At 37.9% G+C, this 27564-nt stretch overlaps 1 protein-coding gene across 2 annotated transcripts in view; it reads left to right on the top strand.

Annotated features, from left to right (window-relative positions):
• The window catches only part of PPP2R5E (protein phosphatase 2 regulatory subunit B'epsilon), a gene marked incomplete at both ends in the record, with an annotated part of 153562 nt that overhangs the window by 101856 nt on the left and 24142 nt on the right, over nucleotides 1-27564 (top strand). For both annotated transcript variants that reach the window (XM_080707795.1, XM_080707794.1), the window contains 2 exons: nucleotides 7671-7772; nucleotides 17165-17257. In XM_080707795.1, the coding sequence (XP_080563921.1) occupies nucleotides 7671-7772; nucleotides 17165-17257 (195 nt within the window). The remainder of the gene's footprint in view (nucleotides 1-7670; nucleotides 7773-17164; nucleotides 17258-27564) is intronic.

Raw genomic sequence — 27564 nt, 5'->3', positions numbered from 1 at the left:
TAAGACTATAAACTTTTAGAAGAAAACCTGGGTCGTAAAACTTCACAACATTGAAATAGGCAGTGATTTCTTGGATACGATTCTAAAGGCACAGGCAACAAAAGAATAAACAAACAATCTTCATAAAAAATAGAAAAATATTGTACAACCAAAGACAGTGTAAACAGAATTAAAAGTTATTGATAGAATGGGATAAAATATTTCCAAATGTTATTATCTGAAGGTATATTAATATTCCAAATATAAGTCCTAAAAATTAGCAACAATAAAAGCAAACAATACAATTTAGAAATAGGTAAAAGACTAAAATAGATAATGAATCTCCAAAGATTTTTATATGACCAATAAACACATGAATATCACTCATCATTATCATAATATAACTAATCTTTAAGGAAGTACAAATAAAAACTATAGTGAAATACTACTTCACATTTGTTAGGATGGCTACTTAACATGAATTATCTCGCTTCAGCCCTTTACGTTGAGTTTGTTACTCTCTTTACTTACAAAGTGTGTTTCTTGTAAGCAGCAGATGGATGGATTCTGGTTTTTTAATCCGTTTTGCCACTTTATGTCTTTTTATTGGAAAATTGAGGCCATTTACATTCAGTGTGATTATTGAGAGATAACTTTTAATTCCTAACATGTAAAGATTTTATTTCTGTTTGAAATACTGTTTATTCTTCTTTGCTTAGGTGTCTGCTGGATGGGAAATCTTGTTTCTCTGGTTCTGGTGTGTATTACCTATTTCTTCTTTGTAGTTAATCTCTTTGAGTATTTTCTCTAGCACTGGTTTTGAAGACATAAATTCCTTCAGTTTCTGTTTGTCATGGAAGCTTCTTATTCCCCCATCTAATTTGATAGATAGTTTTTCTGGGTAGAAAATTTTTGGCTGGAAGTTGTTTTCTCTCAGAGTTTGGAATATGTTACTCCAAGCCCTTCTGGCTTTCATGACTTGGTTTGGGAAGTCTGGAGTGATTCTAATTGATTTGCCTCTGAATGTCACTTGGCCTTTTGTTTTTGTTGCCTTTAAGATTCTCTGCTTGGCTTCCACATTGGTCATTTTGACAATTATGTGGCATGGGGAACCTTTTCTCTGATTCTGTCTAAAGGGAGTTCACAAGTTTCTTGGTTGTGTGTTACATAATTGTTTGAAATGTAGCTTCTCAGATAAAGGGAGTAAAGGGGGAGGTGTTCTTGAGGTCATCTAGTTTATCTGCTTATATCTAAGAAAAATAATCCCTGGTCACCTTGGAAATAAAGAGCATTGAGAAGATGATTTAAGTTGACTTGTCATACTGTGGTACCAAGGGTTGCATCACATGGTTGGTTTAGCAAAATCTTAAAAGTTAGTAGTGATAGCAGATCTATATCTGAAGGAAATTCAAAATATTATAAGTTTTAAAAATCCTCACTATATTGTCCTGACTTTCTACTTTGTTTAGTATTAACCTTGGCAGATATTTGGTGAATAGCTGCTAGGTGCTAGCCACACTGTTCCTTTATAATGTGTTAGACCTTTGCTAGTTATTTTCCCTGAACAACAAAATGTAACCTCAAACCATGTAAAGCTAGCAGTTTCTATGGTGATAAAGGCCTGGGGACTGTCATGTTTTTTTTCCCCCCATTAACTTAAATAACTTTATACATATTTGTGATTACAGGTGAAAAGAAAAGTAAAAATAATAACCTAATCAAAAGCCGATCAATTGAGTGCAGTGGCACACACCTATAATCCCACTGCTTGAGGCTGAGATAGGAGGACCGCAAGTTCGAGGCTAGCCTGGGTAACTTATTGAGACTCTATTTCAAAATAAAAATATAAAAGGCTGGATATATACCTCAATGGTAGAACATACCTGGGTTCAATTCCCAGCATCCTCAGTCCCTACAAAATACATGATAAAAATATGCATACTAAGCACTTCCTCTTTTGCTTATTGAGCCATAAACTTGGGAACGTTGTAGTCTCTTCTCTCACCATTGGCCAAGAGTTTGAATTTTATTTTTTGCCCCATAGGTAACAGTAGAGAGCAGGAAACTAAAGTATTGGGAAAATAGCACAGAACCAGGCCCTCCAAGCAAACAGCCATTAAATCCTAGGCATTACCTGCAGTAGTATCTCCCTTCAGTAGAAGTTCTTAGTATTAGTGTAATTTCAGAGTTGTGAGAGATAGAAAGTAAAAATAGAAGACACCTGTATTGTTAAATTTGAATTTTAGATAGCAAACAATTATTTTAATATAAGATTGTCCCAAATATTGCACGAGATAGACTTAAAATTATTTGTTGTTTATCTCAAATTCAAATATAACTGGCATCTCTTATTTGGCAACTCCAGTTATTTCCATGTATTGTATATGAGGTGCCAGGTGTTGAGGGATGAGCAAGGAGTCCCTGAGAGGCTCAGGACTCCATTGGGGGAGACAAGAAGAAGGTACGTGAAGAAGAGTGACATTGGAGAGGAGACATGCCATAATCCAGTGGCTTGAATGCGGGGCCATCAGGGAGAGAGTGTCTGTGGGTGCCTTAGTGGCACTGGCAGGTCACCTTCCTAGGAAGGAGCTGATGGGACAGGAGAGAAGAAAAGACGAGAGAGTAAAACTGATGAAAAGAAACAGGTTGGGGAGGCCAGAGGAAAAAGAGAAATGGAGAAGCCAGTTCCATCCGTGGTCTCCAGGGCTGGGGGTGAAAGTGGCGGTGAGCGTGAGGGTGTCTATCAGAAAAGGAGCGTTGAGAACCTTGGTGCTGGACTACCTTGAAGAACTCAAAAGCTCTTTGCCCCTCAGTTTGCATAATTATATGGAGAAAGGGCTGGTTTAGAGTCTCCAACTCACAGGGTCTCATTCTAACAACACAGCAGCTAACACAGTCCCTGATCCTAGGATTCCTGCCTTTGAGGCTTTCCTGCTTCAACACCCTTTTCTCTCATTGCCTCAGCCATGGTTTCTGTCCTTATAGTCACTTGTTGGAGGTCAAGCCAGTGCCTTTGATTCCAGCATTCAATGTTTGTGATAATGTCTTTGGAATGAAAATGAACTAGACTTCTTTAAAGGCATTTATTTTTTAAACTGTTTTCATTTGTACTGATACCAGTGCAGATTAGAGTAAAATTGTTGGAAAATAAATTCATTTAATGTACTTTCTTTTTTCCCTTTTGATAATCTGTTTCTGAATGAATAAAACACAAGGCTTAGGGCTAGATCTTCACATATTTTGATATATTATGGAGGCATTTTACATCTTTGGAAATATCTGAATGCATTGAGTCTAGATGTAGACTCATTACAAAACTGCCTTCTGGTGGGGAGTGATGCTGGCAATGACTTGTAGTCATGATGCATTAGCATAAACATGCAGTTGTCATTACCTATTTAATAATCCACTTAACCCTGGACTATAAATAAAAAAGAACTGCCAGTGATAAAAGACAATTTTTTTTCCAGTACTGGGTATGGAACCAAGGGGCATCCTACCTCCGAGCTACACCCCCAGCCTTATTTTTTTTATTCTTTATTTTGAAATAGGGTCTCACTGAATTGCAAGGGGCCTCACTAAATAGTAGCTGAGGATGGCTGCAAACCGCGATCCTCCTGTCTCAGCCTCCCAAATGCTGGGATTACAAGTGTGGGCCACCACACCCAGCTGATAAAAGACAATTTAATGGGAACAAGTTTAATATTTAGGACAGTGCTTTTTAACCTGTCGAAGATACTGGAATTCCTTTCTAAGTCTGATGAAGGTAACTGGCCCTGCCCTCACATTGGAGTCACACACAAACTGTTACAGATCAATTAAGGAATGTAGGGAGAGCCCTCCCTAGCTCAGCCATGGATGACTTAGTTTTAAGTTCATGATTTTGGAGCTCAACTATATAGTTAAACTGTTCCATTCATTCAATCCTTACACTATTCATTTAATTCTTGCATAATTCAGTCATGAGTTAAGCTCTAAGGCATTATGGGAATCTTAGTTTTCTCTTTTACAATAGTAATCTTGTATAAACAAATTTTTGAGCCCATTTTCATCTTGAAGTGACAGGCACAATTGATATACTATATATCTCTAACTTATACTTTTTAAAGTTTTAAAACTCACTTGGTGTGTCCCAAGAGGAATAACAGCAACTGCCTATGTTGTTGTCAGTTTAATACAGCTTTTAATTTTCCTTTAGCTAACCATTTATATTCTTATTTTTATAGTCACACAACTTTCAGTTGCCTTTCTACCTAAATCTTTTTTATGCACTTCATTTTGGCACTTCTATATATAGCATAATCCTTAAAGCTATATTATATTCTACTGAGTTAATGTATATCTCTGATGCTGGACAAAAATGTTATTTCCAATTTTATGCTTTTGGAGAATGCTGCAGATGACAACTTTTTTTTTAATTTTTTTTTATTGGTGCATTATATTCATACAACTTATTGGGGTAAAAAACTTTTGTGTACAAACATGTACTCATCGCTGAGAGATGACAACTTTTAAGTAGTGTTTTCAGTCTTGCCTTAGATTAGTTTCTTAGTAGATTCTCAAGGATAGGAGTAATGATTCATGACATTTGGTTAAGCACCTGCTGTATGCCAGGCCGGGCCAAACACCATTACATGACACTTGATCCGTTTTGCCATTCGTGTCGCTGTGCTAGAGCTCTCCTCAGCCAATGGCGTCACCTCTGCATTGTCCAGCCAGCAGACACACACGTTCTCATTACTCAGTAATCTAGAAAGCATGACGAGAAAGGTAAATAAATGCGGAGAAAAATAAGTGTGTAGCTGAATGAGATGTCTCTGCTGTTTGGATTGTTTATACAACGTGTCCTTCCTTTGATAGCTAAGAAATGAAACTTTAACCCTGTCAGACTGATGATGCAGGCTTAAACATCCTTATAAATAACCTCAACTTACTAAAATCACCTAGAAATCTTTAAGTTTAAATTTTGGTAAAGTAAAACCACAACATACATATTAATGTAGCCAAACTTTTATTTTATGGATATTTATTAAATGTTTATTATATATTGGGAAAACAAGTGTGTTGCACATTTTTCACTAGTTCTTGGTGAGTGGCAAAAGATGGATATGTAAACAGATAGTTACCACAGCAAATGGGGAGCACTGTAAGAGTTTGTATGTCCATGGGTACAAAGAAGAGGAAGTTTCTGTGTCTTTTTGCCCATGTGTTTTACTGTAGGGAAGCCTTTTTTAAAAATTGTTTACTTTCATATCTTGAGAGAGGAAAAATACTTATAAGAGAGTACAGTAAATATAATGACTTGAGATGAAAACTGGTTTTTAAAAAAATTATGTCTAGTTTAATGAGGATTCAAAGTTGAGTAAAGGACCTCTGCCCTTGTAAATTGTGGTATGGTTGATTGGTTGAAGAGAAGTTATAAGTGGATAGTTACTTGAAATGTCACTAGTTTCTTCACGAACATAATAATCATTAGAAGGGACAAAAATAAAATAATAGAACTATGCCTGCTATCATTAGCCATAGCAAAAACACATTTCTCTCCCTCTCCTCTCTCTCTCTCTCTCTCTCTCTCTCTCTCTCTCTCTCTCTCTCTCTCTCTCTCTCTCTCTTATCAAACTAAAGAGCAACAAGAGTTGATTTATTTATTCGTATAGACTACTATAGAGATCCTGACAGCTGGGTCCTGTTGTAATTCTGCTGGTTACTTACTAATCTGTATCTGTTCCCGAAGAGGTGAATTGGGATGATAGTACACACTGTACAGGCTTCCAAATCCAGTAGCTACTGCTCTGTGCTCACCAGAGTAAACCTCTGAGCAGTATTTGCTTCTCCTGTCCTCAGATGGCTCCTAAGTTCCCAAACCCTGCTTCTTTTCTTCTGCCTCTGCTCCTTCTCATTTGCTGTCCATGGCTCTTCTTCTGCCTCATTTCTAAATGAAGGGTGCTCAAGGCTCCTTCCCTTCTTCCCACGATGACCCGCAGTCTTTGCTATAGATATCATCTGGGTGCTGAGGAGTCTTTGTGCATCACTAGTCCTGACCATCCAGTTCAGAAGTCAAGATTCATGTGTCTAGTTGTCTCCTGGATATTGCTCCTTCAACACATCCCCAGATGGACCTCTGGATTGTTCCACCAAAACAACAAAGAAAGAAATGTTTTGCCTTTCCCAGTCATCTCCACTTTGGATAAATGGCCTCAAATTGATGACTCATCCTTCATTCTTTCTGTTCTTCACTCCATGCATTCAACCCCACAGCAAGTACTACCTTCAGAGACAATGTGTGTCTGTGTTTTCTCTGCCACCATCCTAATCCAAGCTGACATTGTTTCTGGTCACACCAGCAACTTTCCAACTTGTCCCCTTCTTGTCCATTCTGTATATAGCCACTGAAGTGATTTTTTTTTAAAGCAAAAAATCAGATATTGTCACTTCTCTATTGAAGATCAACTTAGCACTTCCTGTAGCACTTAGAATAGAATTTTTCTTTCCCATCTCAGATACTTTCATGTATTTGAGCTCTGTTTTCATAGCTAGGAAATGAAGATATTAACTAGAAATGGTGACTTTAACTAGAAAATAATATCCATAAGGGCATGATTTTTTATCTGCTCTTTTGGCTGCTTTCCTAATGCCTAGAACAGAGTACACATAATAGGTATTTAATAAATACTAGTTGGAGGAATAAATGCATTTATGTGTGTTCAGCTTTTATCCCCCCCCACCCCCCCAAAAGCTCTACTTTCTCTTTCAAAGCAGCATTTTTAGCTCCATGTGATCCGCATTACATATTAGTTCAGCGAAAACTTCTGGTGTAGTTTCCTTCTGTACACATTCCTTTCTTGCCCCTCCCTGTTTTATTCACCAGATTAGAAGATGTATTTGGGTCATTAGGAGATAATAGATGAGATGTAGGATAAGAAATAGCATAATAATTAAAAGGGAACCCTGAAATAGTGCTGATTGCATGTTAAAAAATAAGCCTTTTACTACAAAAATCGTGTAATATATATAGTAGTAGCTGTGATGACTCCTCATCTCTTCATCACCCTCTTTCAACAGTTACCAACTCATGGCCATTCTTTGAACAACCAGCATTTAATTTGGATCTTGCCTATGACAAAGGAATGCCCAGTTTATAGAGGTTTATAGCACTGATCTGTCTTACCCTGGGCATCATTACTATTTTGTAAATCAACTGAGGACAAATCAGGTATGATTTTAAGGATGTTAGAAAGGTTCTCAAATATCTTTTCTGATTCCCCCTTCCTCTCTGGTGAATGTCTGAAATTGCTTTACTAGTTCAACCATAAATTTGCAAATTGTGAATAAACTTGAGAAGGGAAGTACGTGTAGCCCAATTAATTTAGTGTAAACTGATTAACTAGAAGCATGATTGACCGGTAAGTAAGTAAGTCAGGCTTTGATGGGAAGTGCAAAATCATAGGGCTCAAGGGTGCCGATGGCAAAGAAAGACAAGAGTATTGCTGAAAAGGGTAGGAAGGTACTGCTTTGCTACCTTCCAACTCTCCTAGAGGGTCCAGCCTAAAAGCCTGTGCAAAGAGGGTCCCATTCCAGTGGTGAAGCCCCCACACCTTGGCTCTTGGGTGCCCTTTGGCTGGGCGTAAGGACCTTGTGTAAGGCTGACCAGAAGGTGCTTCTGTCTAACACTACTGCTTGTTTATTTTTAGGTATCTTGCAATATATTCAGAACTCTCCCTCCTAGTGACAGCAATGAATTTGATCCAGAAGAAGATGAACCTACCCTTGAGGCATCGTGGCCACATTTACAGGTACTTTGAACTACCATTTGTTACAAAGGAAAGATCCATTAACACACTGGCTGATTAGCATGGGAATTCCTTGAAGGCCTTTATTAGCTACAAAGTCAAATTAGAGCACATTAATGGAAAGCTGAAGAATGCTTTTTGTATTTCTTACTTTTGATAACTAGTATCCTAAAGAGATTAAGATCATTTCAGTACAGAGCTTTTCTGTAGGCTTCCCCATGTGCAGGCCCAGCCAGCAGGTTTTATTCTTTTTTTTTTTTTTTTTTTAGAACTTCTTTGTGATCCTTCAACTGGAATTTCAAACAAGAGCAGAACTGTTTTCACATTAATATTAGTTGAATGTGACGAGGTAACAGAGTACATATCTCATTTTTAGCAATAAAAGTACCCCGGGTACTTTGTATGCTTGTCTTTGTGATAAGCACAAATGTGTTTCTTTACTGTAGAAAGGCAAAGCCAACTTGTGGTAGCCATTTCTTTTCCAGTGTGACAAGAGAGAGAAATGGCTGAGAGTAAGCTAGGCCTGTCTGACTCTGTTGCACTGAGGAGGCCCTGTCGTCCTGCCAGATTCATGAGCCAGCCTGGGTCAGGCCGTCACTGCCTTTCCTTTTTCAGCACTGGCCTAGCTGCATTGTAATTACATACACACACATACACACACACACACACACACACACACACACACACACACATACATATATACATATATACATATATACATACTTGGTCATTTTTGAACTCCTTTTTGCTCCACTGCCTTCTCTCAAGGTTAATATTTTTTTCAAAAAGAATAATAAGGAAATTTGAACCCCAGAGTCATCCTACCATTGCATCTAATGCCCTCAGAGGCTGGAGGACAGATAGCAAGGAAGGCAGAGATGGAAAAGAAGTAATACAACATTGTGCCTTGCCATGCCTAGGTACAACCAGGCAGAAACCACCACATCTTTCTAGAAGTGTTGATATGTTGGAAGGGTGGGCAAAAACCAGTGCTGCAGGGAAATAAAGTCTAGAGATATTCTAAGAGTTTGATCTCCACCCATCCCCACTTCAGTTTTTTTTCTTTTTTTTTGATACTGGAGGTTGAACTCAGGAGTGATCTCCCTCTGAGTTATGCCCCAGCCCTTTTTATTTATTAATTTAATTTAATTTTATTTATTTTTGTTGTTGTTGAGGGTACTGGGGGTGGAACCCAGGGGCATTCTACGTCTGAGCTCTACTCCCAGCCCTATTTTTTATTCTTTATTTTGAAACAGGGTTTCACTGAGTTGCAAAGGTCCTCACTAAGCAGCTGAGGCTGTCTTAAGAACTGAGATCCTTCTGTCTCAGCCTCCCTCCCAAGTGCTTTTATTTTTTATTTTGAAATAGAGTCTCCCTCAATTGCTGAGGGTCTCACTAAGTTACTGAGGCTGGTCAAAACTCAGAACCTGCTATCCTCCTGTCCCAACTTCCCAAGTACCCACTTAAGGAATTTTTTATATGAATTTTAACTTGGCCTCTCATGCCTTGGCAGTTCTAGGTTGCTACAGATACACATGTATGCCCTTCCTCTAGTTAACGAGAGCTTTCTGGGTCCTTTTCTCTACTTTTACTCACGCAGGCATATGATACGCATGTGCTCCTGCTGCCAGTGCCAAGATTGGAGGAATTAGATTAGTTAGAACACTATAGTTGATTCGTTCTTTTATGAGATTGCTTTTTTGTTTTTAAAAGTGCCAGTTGTACTATTTGCAGTCTAAGAAACTTGTAAAATTATTTGTGCTTTTCATTAGTATATCCTAGATTGTGACAAAATCCAAAACACACTTTTTAATAGGCGGATTTCTTGTCATGTCTTATTCTTAATGCTTGGGACCAGTTTATTGGATAGTAATTTAGCCTGAAAGATGTGTACGTGTGTGTGTGTGTGTGTGTGTGTGTGTGTGTGTACATTTTTAAAGATAATCTCACAAAAGTGCTACATCTTATGGTAGGAAAGACAGGGAGATGTCTTCAAGTCTTCAGCTTACTGTCTTCTGTATATTGCAAAGAAATTAGGTCATTCTTGCATTTGTAAGAGCATTTTAAATACTCTAAATCATGATTATTATAGATAAAAATTAACCTGAAGTCAGGTAATACTTCCTTACTTAGTGACTCTATAAAATATAGGGCTACATTAATTCCTTAAGTTATTAAACTCAATTCTGTCACCAAAAAATTCTAGCCTGCACTGCCATTACTGCAGGAATATTAACCTTCATTTCCTCTGAAACCCTAAAATCAAACCAAAAGCGAAGAATGGTGATGTGACCTGTACCCTTTTGTCATAAAGCCATAAACTATTACAGAGTAGGCTGGTTCATCTCTCTTGACATCCTGTTCAGTCACATAATCCATCCCTTCTTTAGCTCTGGAAATGTGACTGAGTAAGACTGGATCAAGAAAAGGATGGTTTTAAAATTCACAAATTGTCCTTCATTTATAGTGAAGGTCAGGCCAGAAGGAGCAACTCTCATCATCTGTGCTTTGTATAAGCTTCTGACCTGTCTCAAGGATCCTGTGTTCTCTTTGGATAGTCTTCCTGTGTACATTAGTCACTTTTCCAGTTTCTCCGTGAGATGGTTTCTACTGAAGAGAATGCTCACAAAACACTTGAGGAACCTTTTTCTCTATTCATGATAGGTCATTTGTGTCAGAGTCACCCATCACTGAATTCAATATTTTACTTTTTAATTGATCCAATTTAGTCTATTTTCTGACTAAAACATAGTATGGCATTAGATCTTTTCATTTTTTCTTAACCCCATAATTAGTAATGTGCTTCCTTTTCTGGACCACCTTTCACAAGGAAGCCAAGTGTACTGTCTGAAAATAGTAGAGAAAACAAAATCACATTGAGATTTGGTTACTCCTCATGCAGACCTTCTTTGGTTTATATTTTGGTCCACACAAAATCACGGATTATAACAAATCATGGTTATTTGAAGGTATTTAAAAATAGACAAGATAAGTCAGGCATGGCCACACACACCTGTAATCCCAGTACTTGGGAGGCTGAGTTCAGGGTTATTGCAGGTTTGAGACCAGCCTCAGTAGCTTAGACCCTGTTTTAAACTAAAAACTAAAATAGTGCAGGAGGAAATAGCTAGGCTGTCCAATCCCCAGTACCATCTCCTGCCAAAAAAAGGGGAAAGAAATAATATTAAATGTGTAATATATTTATATCAAGAGATCTACTGTATGTGGGTTACTTGATTTTTTCTATTATTTGTATTGATCTCACTTCAACTGATATCAAATAGACATGGTTATTTATGTGTTTTCTGAAATTAGGTCTTTTTAGTATAGAATACTTTTGTAGGATTTCCATTTACAGTTGGATTTTTTTCCCCCTTCCTGAACTGGTGATTGAACCTAGGGGCATTCTACCTCTCAGCTATACCCTAGCCCTATTTTATTTTATTTTTCTTTATTTTGAAACAGGGTTTCACTGAGTTGCAGAGGGCCTCACTAAGTAACTGAGGCCGGCCAAGAACTTGTGATCCACCTCTCTCAGCCTCCCTAAGTACTGGGATTACAAGAGTGTGGCACCACGCCTGGAAAGAGATTGTTTTTAATGTTTTAGGCTTGAGAGTAAAAAACAGGAGTGTAAATTTTTTTGTGCTCATGTTTCTTGGAGAATTCACTTTCATGGCCTTGAAAAGTAATTTATCCTATCCTGTACCCAGTCTTTCCCCTTTGAATCTCAAGGGAGATTTTTTGATTCTGAGGTATAATCTGTTTCTTAAGTGCAGAGCACATTTATGCTTATTAATAAACCTGAAGTGTTTCTTCCAAACCTTTTTTTCCCCCCTGGTGTATGGTGCTAGGGATGGAACTCTCAGGCTTTCTACCTCCAGACTACACTCCCAGATCTACTTTATATTTTAATTGGAAATAGGGTCTCATTAAGTTGCTGAGAGCCTCACTAAGTAGCTGAGGCTGGCTTTGAATTTGTGTAATTCTCCTGTCTCAGCTTCCCAAGTTTTGGGATTACAAGCATGTTTTTGGATTACAAGCTGGTTCTAAACCTTGTTTTTTTTTAAACTATTTATTTATTTATTTATTTATTTATTTATTTATTTATTTTTGCGGTACTGGGGATGGAACCCAGGGACATGTACCTCCGAACTACACTCCCAGCTCTATTTTTTTTTTTTTTTAAATGGGTCTCACTGAGTTGCAAAGGGCCTTGCTTTAGTGATCCTCTGGTCTTTGCCTGCTGAATGCTGTGATTATAAGCGTGTGCCTCCATGCCTGGCCTTGACTAATCCTTTACTTGTGTATTGTAATGGCATGTCACAGTAAGATTTACACCATATCATTTTAAACTACAACTGTTTTCAAGAGACTGGTAGGGAGGGAAGGAGGAGAGCACATTGCCTGTCCTGGAAAGTCCTGGTGGCCAACTCAGCCCTGGAAGATGAGGTTCTCACCACTTAATGGGCATTAGGAAAGGGATCAAACCCACTTTGAATACATCATTTGAATAAGTTTGACATTCTATTTGTGAGACTGAAGAGTTGAAAATTTAGTGTAAGTTTTATGAGGAGTTAGGACTCAGGTATTTTTATGACCAGAAGAACAACATATGAAACTTGGTAATGTCCAGGTCACTGGGAAAGAAGTTTTTCTGAATTTAGAGAGCTTCACAAAGAAAAGCATAGTTTGACAAAGAAGTAAAATGCTAATAAGTAGAATTCCTAATTTAAATGTTGAGGATTAAGTCACAAGATTGCTATAGGAAACATTTTAAGTTAGTGTTATCTGCGGACCCTTGCCAGGGAGAGAGTGAGACTTGAGTTTCAGAGAGGCCTACAAGGTCAAGAGTGAGTGTGTGTGTGTGTGTGTGTGTGTGTGTGTGTGTGTGTGTGTTTTGTAGAAGCAGTGATAGTTAAGACTGCTGTTGCCTTAGCATGAATCAAGGAAGTTGTATCATACTGGTCATGTGGTTATTGTGTTCTTTACTGCCACATGCTTATAATTAAAAATAAGCCCATTTTACTTGAGAAGTCTTTGAAGATGCAGTAGAGATTATTAATTTTATTAAAATTCAGCCCTTCAGCACACATCTTAAAAATTATTCTGTATGATGAAATGGAGGAAGTATGCACAAACCACATGGGCCACATTCTGAAGTCTTTGTAGGATTGTTTGTGGAAAGACACTTGTATGATTGTTTTGAGCTACATGCTGAAAAAGTTAGCTGTTTTTTCATGAAAAGTTTTTACTTAAAGGAGCAACTAAGAAGCTATAGTTACTAAGACAGATATTTTTTCTTAAGGAAACCAGTTGACAGTATTTATTAGCAGTAATAGAATTAGAACAGCTAATGCAAAATTTAGAAGCAGAATTTCAGAAAAATTGTATCTGAGCCGGGCATGGTGGCACATGTTAGTAATCCCAGTACTTGGGAGGTCGTGTCTGTCTTGCATCTGTTACTTTGAGCATTACAACTTCCCAAAATTTAAAGACTTTTAGAGGGGGTAAAGAATGTGATTTTTATATACTGTGTAATGAAACATGTCAACATTTGAAAGATCTACATAATTCAGTAAACTAATATTTTCCAGTTGGCAAATGAATCATGTTAGGAAACCATGCATGGATAAAGGCTCAGTCAAAATGCAAGACAGATGATTAGATTTTAGTGTAACAAACTATGAAAAGTTCAGTTTGATATGGTGGCACAGGTCTGTAATCTCTGTATTTGAAAGGCTGAGATAGGTGGATCACAGGTTTGAGGCCAGCCTCTGCAATTTAGCAAGCCCCTATTTCAAAAAAGAAAAGTAAAGGAAAAAAAAAAAAAGGCAGGGAGCATATGAAGAGTTCACTGATATAATTTTAGATTTTGCATTATAGCTAATCTTAAAAAATGAAAATTTGTTGAATTTTGGGGGTAATATCAAGGAAGAATATCCAGAATTCTGTGGAAAGATTCCCAAATACTCTCCCTTTTCAACTACTAGATCTAGTGTTGGTGGTATAGTGATGAGTGTAACTGCCTTCCAACTATTAGATCTGTGTGAGGCTTTGCTTTTTTAAATATACTTAAAAAACCCCAGCAGATTGAGTATAGAAACAAATGAGAATCTGTCTTCCATTAAACCAGCTATGAAAGAAATTTACCAAAGTATAAAATAATGTTCTTTTTCAATAGCCTTTTGGAAATTAAAGTTATTTTTCATAAAAAGTATGACTGATGTTAACATATAATATATTTTATTGTTTCACATATGAAATATTATAGGTTTTCTCAATTTTTATATCTAGTTATATATAAATGTTAAGTATAATTATATGTATTTCTATATGCATATTACATCTTATATAAATAAAAAAACTTTGGGGGGACTTTGTTTTATTTATTTATTTATTTATTTATTTATTTATTTATTGGTGGTACTAGGGGTACCAGAGGCTTTCTACGTCCGGGCTATACTCCCAGACCTTTCTTTATATTTTATTTGGAAACAGGGTCTCACTATGTTGCTGAAAGCCTCACTAAGTAGCTGAGGCTGGCTTCGAACCCGTGCGATCCTCCTGTCTCAGCCTCCCAAGCGCGGGGATTACAAGCATGTGCTATCACGCCTGGCGAACCTTGTTAATTTTTAAGTGGAAACAGCAAATGCTGTTTTAGGCAAGATGATTATGTGCGTTAGTCACTGTGCAAAAGACTTTTTATGTAATATCGTATTTATTTATTTATTTATTTATTTATTTATTTATTTATTTATTTATTTTTGTGGTACTGGGGATGGAACCCAGGGTCATTCTACCTCTGGGCTACACCCTCAGCCCCCCCCCCCTTTTTTTGGTGGCATTGGGGTTCCTGGAAGCCCTTCTACCTCCGGGCTACACTCCCAGACCTATTTTTTAATTTTTGGAAACAGGGTCTCTTAAGCCAGCGTGGCTGGCTTCGAACCTGCACGATCCTCCTGTCTCCGCCTCCCAAGTGCGGGGATTACAAGTGTGCGCCACCAAGCCCGGCCAGCTCTATTTTTTTATTTTTTATTTTGAAACAGAGTCTCACTGAGTTGCAAAGGGACTTACTAAGTAGCTGAGGCTGTCTTTGAACTGTAATCCTCCTGTGTCAGCCTCCCAAATGTTGAAATTACAATCATACAAACGAGCGCCACCATGCCCAACTGTAATGTCACATTTAATCTTAGAAATTTTCATCTTCAGTATAAAACTGAAGAAATAATTTCAGATAAATTAATTTTATCAGAATACACTGTTAGTAAGGAACAGAGTAGGCTTCCAGTCCAGCACCTGTCTCTTAAAGGTTCTGGTTTTGATGTACTGTTACACAGTACTGCCAGTATTTGATACAGCCTTTAATATGAATTCATTACACAAGGAAAGAGAAACATGAACTCTCAGTATTAGAGTTCTAATTTGAAGTTGACTGTAGATGAGAATATTATTACTCTTTATTTAAATGTGAATATTACATTATATCATATATTGATTAGAAAGATATAAATTGCCATAAACTCTTAAAAGGAAATTTGGCAATGGGTATCAAAAATTCTGAGTGTGAGCCAGGTGTGGTGGTGCATACTTGTAATCCCAGCATTTGGGAGGCTGAAACAGGAGAATCTCTCAGTTCGTGGACAGCCTCAGCTACTTAGTGAGGCCCTTTGCAACTCAGTGAGGCCCTGTTTCAAAATAAAGAATAAAAAATAGGGCTGGGCGTATAGCTTGTAGGTAGAATGCCCTTGGGTTCCATCCCCAGTACCCCCCTCCCCAAAACAAAACAAAACAAAACTGAATGTTTGGTTATCTTTTTACCTACAAAATCCCCTTTTAGAAATCTTTATGAAAGCTGGGCGTGGTGGCACATGCTTCTAATCCCAGCATTTGGGAGGCTGAGACTGGAGGATCATGGTTCACAGACAGCCTCAGCTATTTAAGTGAGACCCAGTTTCAAAATAAAGAATAAAAAATAGGGCAGAGGTTGTAGCTCGGAAGTTGAATGCCCCTAGGTTTCATCTCCAGACCCCCCCCCCCACACACACACACACACACACACACACACACACACACACCAAATCTTTATGAAAGCCGGGCATGGTGGTGCATGCTTGTAATCCCAGTGTGCTTGGGAGGCTGAGACAGAAGGATCGTACAGGTTCGAAGCCAGCCTCAGCTACTTAGTGAGGGACACACACACACACACACACACACACACACCTCAGTGACTTAAGGGCTGGAGGTATAGGCTGGAGGTAGAAAGCCCCTGGGTTCCACGCCCAGTACCACACACACACAAAAAAATAATTGAATAATTATTTATGAAATAATTGAAGGAGTACACCCTCATGTGTGTTCTGTGATGCACATTGTGGCATGCTTTGATAGAGAAATTATTCAAAACTTAAATGTTTGAACATAAAGGTGGCACACGCTTGTAATCCCAGTAGTTGGTAGGTTGAGACAGGATGTTTGCAGGTTTGTGGCCAGCCTCTCAATTATGTAGTGAGGTCCTCTGCAACTTAGTGAAACCCTGTTTTCAAATGAAGAATAAAAAATAGAGCTGGGGGGTATAGCTCGGAAGTAGGATACCCCGGGTTCAATCTTCAGTATCAAACAAATACCTACCAAAAACACCAAAAAATGTCTAAGCATAGAAGATTGGTTAAATTAATTAGGAATAATAAAATTTGTTGTAAATTATGTTAATGAACTACTTATAGTTACTAAGAGTGATGGTCTAGGTGATGTTGACATAAATTGTTCAGAGTGTGTTGTTTAAATAGCAAAAGTAGTTGTCAAACTGTTTACAGGTCTGTGTACAGTATATTAATATATTTTTAAAAGGAGGCAAGTACATTAAATGTTAACAGGGATTGTTTATGTATGGTGAAATTATGGGTCATTTTTACTTGCCTTGTTTGGCTCTTTTTCAATTTTTAATTTTGGAAGTTAAAAAATATAACAGTAGTCGGGCGTGGTGGCACACGCTTGTAATCCCAGCATTTGGGAGGTTGAGACCAGAGGACCGCAGTTTGTGGACAGCCTCAGCTACTTAGCAAGGCCCTTCACAACTCAGTGAGACCCTCTTTCAAAATAAAGAATAAAAAAATAGGGCTGGGAATGTAGCTCAGAGGTTGAATGGCCCTGGGTTCCATCCCCAGTACCACAAAACAACAACAACAAAAACAAAACAAACAAAACAAAACAACAACAACAAAACCCCAGCAGCTATGAGCCACAGAAAGGCTATCATGGTTCATTGATTGATCTCAAAACCTACTAGTTTTCTGAGTCCTGCCAGTTTTAGTGTAATAGACTTTTCATGTTTTTTTAAAAATATTATTCTTAGTGAATTATAATTTGAAATTAAACATATAACCTGTTTGTTTCAGCTTGTATATGAATTTTTCATACGATTTTTGGAAAGCCAAGAATTCCAACCCAGCATTGCCAAAAAATACATAGATCAGAAATTTGTATTACAGGTAAGCAAATTTTTGTGGTTATGTGTATTTGTTTTTCAGTTGTTAATACTCTTATCTTATTTTCTTTCAGACATTTCTTTAAAAAAGAACACAATGACAGCTCTGTCTCCTCTTCAACAAATATATATATATATATATATGTGTGTGTGTGTGTGTGTGTGTGTGTGTGTGTGTGTGTGTTAATATATAATATATAATGTGTTAATTTCTGTACTGCCTATTAAATGTAATAAGCATCTCTTAAATTTGTAGTGGAAATAAGGTACATATATATGTAATATGTTAATTTCTATTACTGCCTATTAAAAGTAATAGGCATCTCTTAAATATATTTGTGGTGGAAATAAGTTACATTTTAATCAGCCAGGGATACTGATGCCTGAATCCCTGCAGCTTTCTTTAAAGTTTTAATTATGAAGAAATTCTAATTATATAACCTCGGTGCCTGTGAATCTTTATGTAATTTAAAAACTTATTTTTGCATGAGGATTGTTAAAGATGTATTGCATGGATCTGTAGAAACACAGTGCAGGTTCAAACTGTGGAGCATAATTACGCTCTAAGAAGTAGTCAAATCCAGAGCACTGGGGGATCTCACAGCTGGGAATTGTCCCGTTTAACACTCTAGAACTTCCCTCCAGCAACTAATTCTAACCTGTCTGGAACTTCTCAGGGAATGTAGTTTTTGCCTTTTCACTTTACATTTTATAATCATAGACTATATCTTCACTTTCACCTGGAACTTGAGGTGCTTCATGCCACTGAGTTTTAAGGTGACAACTTCTTGTTTCTTTTATTGGTATTCATCAGTAAAAGTGGATACTGGAATCAAATTTGTGTATGGACTCTCATAGCTTCTTTCTGAATTACATAGGGCATCTCATTTAGAAAATAATGAGTATCTCCTAATGAGTCAATGAGCAGAAAATTGAAAACATTAATTTGGCAGAATATTGATCTCCTGTGCCTTACCAGGCAGGATAAAGGCTGATAACCTAGGACGATTTCAACCCCTTCCCTAATTAAATCAATAAATTTAGAATTCAGGATAGTTGGGTTGAGCCACTGCTGATATTTTGACTTTTTTTTTTTAACACTTCAAAAAAGAACAGTATCCTTTGGCTCAGTGCAGCAGATTGCCAGGGGCAGGCTCCCTGCAGAGAGCTGAGAGCCACCAAGGCTGCTGTGCATCCTGGGTAATGTGGCTGAGTAGAGTTGAGCCCCAAATCCAAATGTTAGCCTGGGGCTGGCAAGGAGTTTTGCTTGTTTCCCCCAGAGAGTGTGGGGGCAGCTCACTAGCTCCTGCATCCCTCCCTGAGGTATATGAGGCAAATCACTCCCCTGTGCTGTACACCTGGAGTATTTTTGGTGTAGTATTGGTGAAGCATGGCTCACACCTTGGCGTATGAGGCTTTGGATCTGGCCTGCTGGTTGTCCATGTGTGTTCTCTCTGCCACAGACCGAGTATTTAGTTCTGTTGACTTTCCTCATTTGTCAGATTTTGAAGCTTTCAGCATCTTCTAAATGTCCACTTGTCTTGAAGCGTGGCATGTATGCCTGAACACCCTGCCAGGAGCCTGGCCATGCCATAGTAGTTAGGTCAGAGCTAGGTTCCTGTCCCCTTATCTGGACTCAGTTTCTTCAGAGGAAAGTTTCATTAGTATTTCTTGTGGTGGCATGACTTTGCCAACTTATAATCTTAATTGACTTCTAATTGACTTTTTTTTACACGCTGCTGCGAAGTCCTGTTTTCCCTGGTTCCTAATTGTTAAGCAGCTTGCTTTTTCAGCTACATATGGGGCCTGACACACAATTCCATGGAGCATAATTTCTCCCCAGTCTTTGGAGGTTTTTCTGGATCTTTATTCTTTCATCTACCTTAGTCATTGTATCTTATATCTTTATGACATCTGTAACCTTAAATATGCTAACTAGTGGCCTCATCTAAGCCATTGATTAAAATTGTTAAAGTAGCCAAGGCCTATAGAGCCCCAGGATATGCCTTTAGAAATCCCAGTACTTTAGTCAGTAATTGGTAATCTCTGAATTCTCTCTCTGAACCATTTAGAAATTTGCTTTAGTGTGTTATTATCCTTCCTGTAGTTCTTCGTTTTGTGTGTAAAGAGAGGACCAGACCTTGTTCAGTTTGGTGGCAAAAGCAGGACCTTGTATTTGTAGCGTTCCCCTCATCTATGGCTGTGTGACTTTATCACAAAAAGGAGTGCCATTCGTCTCTCCTATGGCATATGAGTGAACTTCCGTGGGCTTCTGCTGTCAGAGCCTGCCCTCAGTGCTGTGAGCCATGGGATGGTCTGTCTATCCCAGAGTTCTGCCAGAGACAAGAGATAAAGTATATGTAGGAAGTCCAACTTCCAATGAGAAGTCCCTTCTCGTTTTCCCAACCTTTACCTTCTTTACTTTCCCTTCTTTACACTTTAGTCTTCTGACCACTTAATGGGGATCTCAATACCTTTTCAGGTCAGGCCTCAGTTCCCCTCTGGTTCTGAGCTTGGTTTCTGTGTGGCTTGGTCTTGACTTGGTCCTCCTGGGAATGGATAGGCCTTTGGAGCTTGAGGAGTTTTTGATAATATCTCATTCTGCTCCTCTTATTCCGCCTCCCTCTCACACATCCTCTCCAGGGCCTTGCATGTCTTTGAGCTGGCAGGTCCTTCCCACTTCTGAACTCTGTACGCAGGCCTTTTACACCCTCACGTCATCCCTGCTTGTTTCTCTATCCTGTAGACCCTCGTGGTCCCCCCTGGTCCTGGTGGATTTGTACCTGAGCCTGGTTCTCTTGTGGCATGAACCCTCACACTTGTCCTTTTGCGAGTCAAGATGACATTTACCTTATTTATTTCTTTGGGCAGATTTCTTATTTTGTAGATTCTCAGTGGCCTCACAAATTATTTCGGTGATTTCAACTTCTTTATTCAATTAGACTTGGTTCAATCTAGCCATGAGATTTCAACCTGTTTTCCATATTAGCTAGGTATAGTCTTTATCCTATTTTTTTTTCTTTTTTAAAATCTTTCAGCCGGGTGCAGTGGCGCATACCTGTAATGCCCACGCTTGGGAGGCTGAGACAGGAGGATCGCACAGGTTCAAAGCCAGCCTCAGCTACTTAGTGAGGCTCTCAGCAACTTAGTGAGACCCTGTTTCCAAATAAAATATAAAATAGGTCTGGGAGTATAGCCCGGAGGTAGAAAGCCTCTGAGTCCCACCCCCAGTACCACCAAAACACACACACACACACACACACACACACACACACACACACACAAACTTTCATCCCCCCCCTTTCACTGAATACAGAAGCAAAATAAGAATTGAGAGCTATTTGCCATGTTATATTGGAGAGTTATAAGAAACTATGGTTTTGAATTCTGACTCCCCTTGTAAATATTTTTTAGAAGTTAAGTATGTGAGCTGTGGGGACAGAAAAGAACTGCATTCAAACCCTGGCTCTTTTGTCTGCTTGCAATGTGACTTTCAGCAAGTATGTACACTTGGTTCCTAAGCCTAAGGGTCCTCATTCATGACATGAATAGAGCAGGATAAATGAGACCCTAAAAGTAAAATAGGAGACACCTCAAAATTGTGCTTTACTATTAAGCTACCTCCCCAACTTTGAAATAAAACTTAAAAATTTATGTGAAGCCGGGCATGGTGGCACACGCTTGTAATCCCTGCGCTTGGGAGGCAGAGATAGGAGGATCGCACTGGTTTGAAGCCAGCCTAGCCGGCTTAAGAGACCCTGTTTCCAAATTTAAAAAAAATATAAAATAGGTCTGGGAGTGTAACCTGGAGGTAGAAGGGTTTCCAGGAACTCCAGTACCACCCCCCCAAAAAAAAATTATGTGAAACTTAGAATAAAAGTTTGTACAGTAGACTTGAATAAATGCAAAATCATAATATATTCCTAGATGGGAAAACTTGCCATCATAAAGATATTTATATAATCTCCAAGTTAATCTATATATTTAGTGTGCCTCTAATTAAAATTCCAGTTATTTTTTTACCTGAAAATTTCAGAGTTTATGAAATTTTTTTTGAGGAAAATGACTAATGATAGGATGCTTTACCTGTTATATAATAAAACAGTTGTAGCCTCAGCACTGCAAAAAAATAAAATAAAGCATACTATAAAGTATAATTAGTATACTAATTAGAACTGTGCTTTTGGAACAGAAAAATGGAGCATAATAGAAGCTTGGGAGAAGACTTTTCTGAGTATGCTATAAAACCCATAAATAGATACATCAGTAAATAAAGAGATAGGTACATACATATATTCAATAAATTGGTATCATTATTCTGAAGAGGAAATCTGACAGTATTCTATTAACTTCAGTGTGACCCAGCAAGTCCACAAGAAATAATTAGATGTGTACACAAAAATAAATGTACCAAGATATTGAAGATATCATTGTTAGTAATTATTATAAAATTAGAAACAACTTAATAGGAGAAACAACTTAGTAGGAGTTGGTTGACTAATCTGTAGACATTCATGTAGAATATTCATAGGTAGTAGAAATAATTGATTAAGAGCTATACGTGATTTATTTTTAAGTGAAATATGCATGTTATAGAACACTACAGTTATTTTAGGGTAAAGGAATAGTTTGTATTTTTGTCTGTTTGTTCTGCTCTAACAGAATGTGGTATTTTCCCCTGGGCCATGTTCCAAGAATCATCAGTGAATGCCCGAAGCCACAAGCAGTACTGAACCCTACATATAAGCACTTCTATAAGTGACAGGAGATCTGATAACCTAGGTGGCTACCAAGTGACTGGTGGGTGGGTATCATGTTCTGCATAGATATGCTGGACAAAGGATGATTCACGCCCAGGCAGGATGAATTGGGATGGTGTGAGATGTTATCCTACTATTCAGGATGACATGTAATTTAAAACTTATGAATCATTTATTTCTGGAATTTTCCATGTAATAATTTCAGATCATGGTTGACAATGAGTAGCAGAAAGTGAAAATGCATCCAAGGGGAACTCTACCATAGTTGAGACTGAGTAATGAATACAGAACAAAAATTTATTTCTTAGAGTTCTCGAAGCTGGGAAGTCTAAGATCAAGATGTTGGCATCTGGTGAGGATCTTCTTCCTGTGTATTTACATGGCAGAAGGTAAAAGGGCAAGAGAAAGAGAGACCAGGCCCACGTTCCTTTTATAGTGGCGTTAATCCATTCATGAGTGTGGAAGGAATCTCTAAGGCCTCACTCCTAACAGTGTGGCTAAGTTTTCAAAGCATGAATTTGGGGAGACACATTCAAGCCATGCATTAACAATTTTGGAAGGACATACACTAAATCACTAATTGTCTAAAAAGCTGTGATTATGTATAACAATCTTCACTTTTTACACACACACACACACACACACACATACACACACACACACACACACACAATCTGTTACAATCAGAAAAATTATAAAAAGATTTCAATTACAAGCACACTTTCATTTTATTGCTTTGCAGTTTTTATGAATCTTAACTGACTTTGTGCCTTAGCCTTCCTAAGACTATTTTTGTAACACTGCACCATTCTTTAATGCCCAGTATTCATTGTATTTACTTCCTTCCAGTGTTTGGATAGTTCCTTTTAAAATCTGAAATTCAGCCAGGCGTGGTGGTGCATGCTTCTAATCCCTGCGCTTGGGAGGTTGAGATAGGAGGATCGCACAGGTTCGAAGCCAGCCTCAGCTACTTAGTGAGGCTCTTAGTAACTTAGTGAGACCCTGTTTTCAAATAAAATATAAAATAGGGGCCGGGCGTGGTGGCGCACGCTTTTAATCCCCACGCTTGGGAGGCAGAGACAGGAGAATCGCGCAGGTTCGAAGCCAGCCACGCGCGCTGGCTTAGGAGACCCTGTTTCCAAATAAAAATGTAAAAAATAGGTCTGGGAGTGTAGCCCGGAGGTAGAAGGGCTTCCAGGAACCCCAGTACCACCAAAAAAATATTAAAAAATAAATAAAATAAATAAAATAAATAAATAAAATATAAAATAGGTCTGGGAGTATATAGCCCGGAGGTAGAAAGCCTCTGGGTTCCACCCCCAGTACCACCAAAAAGTAAATAAATAAATAAAAATAAATAAATAAAATAAAAATAAAATGTGAAATTCAAAGAAAGCTTTTTGTGTTGTCTCGAGTCCTTTTCAACACCTCAAAATTTTCTTTCTCATCAGGAAGTAGTAGATTAGTGGGTAAGTGTAGAGGTTGGTTTGAATTCAGGTTCTTCTGTTTTTCATTGTGAGGCCTTGGGCAAGTTATATAGGTCTTCTTTGTCTCAGTTTCCTAATCTTGAAATTAGATGTAGATATCCATAATATAACATAATGTAATGTTATATTATCATAATATATCATAGGGTTGTGGAAATGTAATGAGTGAATACAGGTACTTAGAACAGTTCTTGATGTAGGGCAAATTCAGTAAATGTGCCAGTCTGCTGTCACTAATATTTTTATTAGGATCAGTGTGTGTGTGTGTGTGTGTGTGTGTGTGTGTGTGTGTGTGTGTGTGTGTGTGATGAGAATGAAATAATCACATACACACCCCAGGGGTATTCTCCCTCTGAGCCACATCCCCAGCCCTATTTTATTTTTCTTTGGAAACAGGGTCTCACTAGACTGATGCGAGTCCTACTACTTGCTGAGGCTGTCCTCCAACCTGTGAGTCTCCTGTCTCAGCCTCCCAAGTACTGGGATTACACACATGTGCCACCACTCCCAGCTACGATCATTTCTTGTTTTGAGAACCTTCTTTAGTAGTATTTTCTTTAGTAGCTTCATTCTGTGAAGTCATATACCATTGGCCCATCATGTAATGAACTATTTGAAATTATTGGTACCCTTTGCACTTTACTTTTATGGTTCGTCTCAGGTTGTCAGGCCCTCTCAGATATTAAATGTGGTCTCCTGTGCCTTTGGATTCTTAACTAATTCAACTTTGCCAACTAGTTTCTTCCAATCAGTGTTGGAAGTGAATGTTTACAAGTGCCAGGAGCATATAAATGGTAATAGGCAGAAGCCAGGGATAGCACCTTCACGTCCTTAGAGAGAACAGACAGGTGGCAAGAATGCAATAATCTGGGCGTGATCAGAGGAGAGCTGGAGACCAGTGACTGGGAGAGTGGGCCTGCTCCCCGTTCCCACTTGCCACTTAGCTGCTAGATGAGGGAGGCAGCCAACTGTTACTGGAACTTCAGTTTTCAAGAGAGCTGTAGTCCAAATTGTGTATGGGTCAGACAGAAAGCTGGGCTTGTTTTTTATTCAAGGGTTTTGAATGTTTTTATTTGGAAGGTATGAGTGGTTTGACTAGTCTACCGGGATTTCATTGTGACTTAATTATTAAGTCTAGATTTATATAACTTTAACTTTTTTATGTCCTCATCTAAGTCTTTACATTTATTAGACATTTACCAGTCACCAAATTGTGCCCTAGTTCATTATGGTTATGTTGACTTCAGACTTGGGTAACTTGGTTAACTGTCATTTGTAGCTACATGTTGTAGATGTGCCTGTGCTTATGGATCAATTTGGTCTATTCCCAAAAAAGATCATTTTCATTTGTGCTTGGAGAGCTGGGAAAATGACTTCTTTATAATCCTTCTTGCCCCTTCTTTAGAAACAAATCAATTGCCAAACCTTGAATTAGTTCATTGGGTGGATTATTATGCCCAGAGTTTAGCAGCATATTTCTAAAGATTGCTTTCAACCACTCTGCAAATCTGAAAAGCAGCCAGTGGTTGCTAAGAGACATACAATCAAGTATCCCCGTAAACATATATACTGCTAGAGATTGCTATTTAGTAATTTGTACTTCACATTTTACAGTTATATTTAGCTGAAAGGTGCTGTAATTATCATGCAAAATATGCAAATCATCCAGCCTGTCCTTAAAAGTGACCTTTTGTTATCATATTTTTAAAAACTCAAGACAAATTGGACCTGACACAAACCAAGCTGTTAAAAATTTTCAAATTCTAAACTGAAATAAGTTCCTTTAGGCCTTGAATATTAGCTCCTACAAAGAGCTATTTTCCAAACAGGTTCCTTGAATATGTCAAAATGTTTACATTGCTCTCTCAAAGTCTATAACAAATAAAACTTTAGAGCATTTATTTTACCTAGAATTTTATTAGGAGATAGCCAGTACTGACCAACAATAAATCATCTCATCTTGTCTTGTCCAGTATTTAGCTCAAAAACCTTAAAGATTTAAAAAACAAAAACAAAACAAAACACAGGGCTTATCCTGTGTTTGGAAAGAATGCCTGGATTAGGAGTTGTTGATTTTTTTTTAATACTTAATTTCCATAGGGATCTTAAAGACTGAATTGCTAGAAACCTTTTGTTTCTGTGTCCCCACTGTGCTTCCTCATGGTCCCCAGAGTTCATTTCATTTTATATAGTGGTCCCCTGACTTGTTCCCATTCATTGGAATTGAGCTACCACTGGCTTTTTTTTTCTTGGTTCTGGACAGTTTTCTTCTTCATGTGCATTACATAGTCAAGGTGAAGATATTAGGAAGCTACTCTGTGTAGTTTTTAGGTAGTAAAATAGCTAATGACACAAAGAAAGCCAGAAATGTAGAAGTCTTATTATAGTTCTCTGAGTCAGTTTGGATGAAGATATCCTGAATACTAATTTTATTATTTAAGATTTCTGATCTTTAAAATATTATTTAGCATGTAGTAGAGCAGAGTGGTTCTCTGTTGTAGTAGAGGGCAGCTGGGTTTTTTGCTTAAAGTCATTAATATGACTTTTAAAAATTAACAAAGTAAGGCCCACTTCAAAAATTTGACTATATTTATATAGTTTATAATGAAAAGTAGCAATCCCTTGTCTCATCTTTTCTGATCCAGCGATTCATTCCCTGCAGGCAATCATATTCCCCTCTTTTTGATGTTTCCATGTATTTATCTCCATATTTCTAAATACTATAATAATATTGTATTTCTTGATTTTTAATTTTAGATTTTATCTGATGACTTCCTATTATGTTATAATATACCTTCCTTTATATTCCTTTTTCGTATCCAATGTAGTTGCATCACAGATTTTAACGAAATCAAAGTATACTATTTACATGATTCTGACCATATAAATATTGTTTATACCCAAGGCACATAATTACATTTCTTTTCTTGTGGAGCTCCTTCTAAGACCCTGGAATAAAGAGTTGCTTTATTTTTGCTTTCTCTCATTCTGTGTCTTGGTTACTGGTATCCTCTTCTCAGTGTGCCCTGCCTATCAGTTAATCCTGGTCATCTTGCTCTCATCTGCACAGGTGGCTTTCCCTAGGCCAGATCCACAGTGGGTATCCTGAGACACCCCTTGCCATTCTTCTGGGCCATGTCTTTTCTTGCTTAACTTCCCTCTTTCATACTGGCGGAACATACCTAGGAAAGAGTGAATGAGGTATACATTTTCTGAGATTACTTGCCTGAAAGCATTTCCATCTACTCATATACTTGAATGACATTTTGGCTAGATAGAAATTCGTATCAATTTATTTTTCTAACCTGAACTGTTTAAGGAATTGCTCCATTGACTTTTGGCTTCCAGTGTTGGTATTGAGGCTGTATGGGCCAGTGAAATGCCTTTTCCTTTGCAGTGACCTGTTTTCTCTTTTGAGATCTCTTTGAGGCCAAATACAGTGACTTCAAAGAAATATGCATTATTGTGGATCTTTATTTATTATGCATAACACCTTATGTAGTCATATTTACACATAAATTCATGCCCTTCCCCCGAAATCTTGCACCAAATTGAAGTCTTCCTCAGATAATATCCTGTTTTGGTTTTCTGTTTTATCTCTGGATTACCCTTTTCACATATTGAAACTTCTGGATCAGTCCTCTAGTTTTCCTACCTTCTTTCTTAATGTATACTCTTTCTATCTTTTGATTATACTTGAAGGGAAAAGATTTGCTCATTTTAATGTTCTAGTCTTTGTGAATTTTTAAATTTTTATTATGTTTTAAATTTCCAAAAGTTCTTTCATATTCATCTTTAATAGCACTCTGTTTTTGTTTCAGGGATCCAGTATATTTGTCTTATCTTTGAGGATGTTATAGGTTCCTTTTTTGTGTGTGGTACTGGGGATGGAACCCAGAGCTTTTCTACCTCTGAGCTATATTCCCAGACCTATTTTATACTTTTATTTGGAAACAGGGTCTCACTAAGTAGCTGAGGCTGGCTTCAAACCTGTGTGATCCTCCTGTCTCCATGCTGGGATTACATGCATGCGCCACTACGCCCGGCTTATATAGGTTCCTTTT

This window comes from Muscardinus avellanarius (genome assembly GCF_963383645.1).
Source record: "Muscardinus avellanarius genome assembly, chromosome: 12".
Lineage (NCBI taxonomy): Eukaryota > Metazoa > Chordata > Mammalia > Rodentia > Gliridae > Muscardinus > Muscardinus avellanarius.
This window is presented reverse-complemented; position numbering and strand designations above follow the sequence as displayed.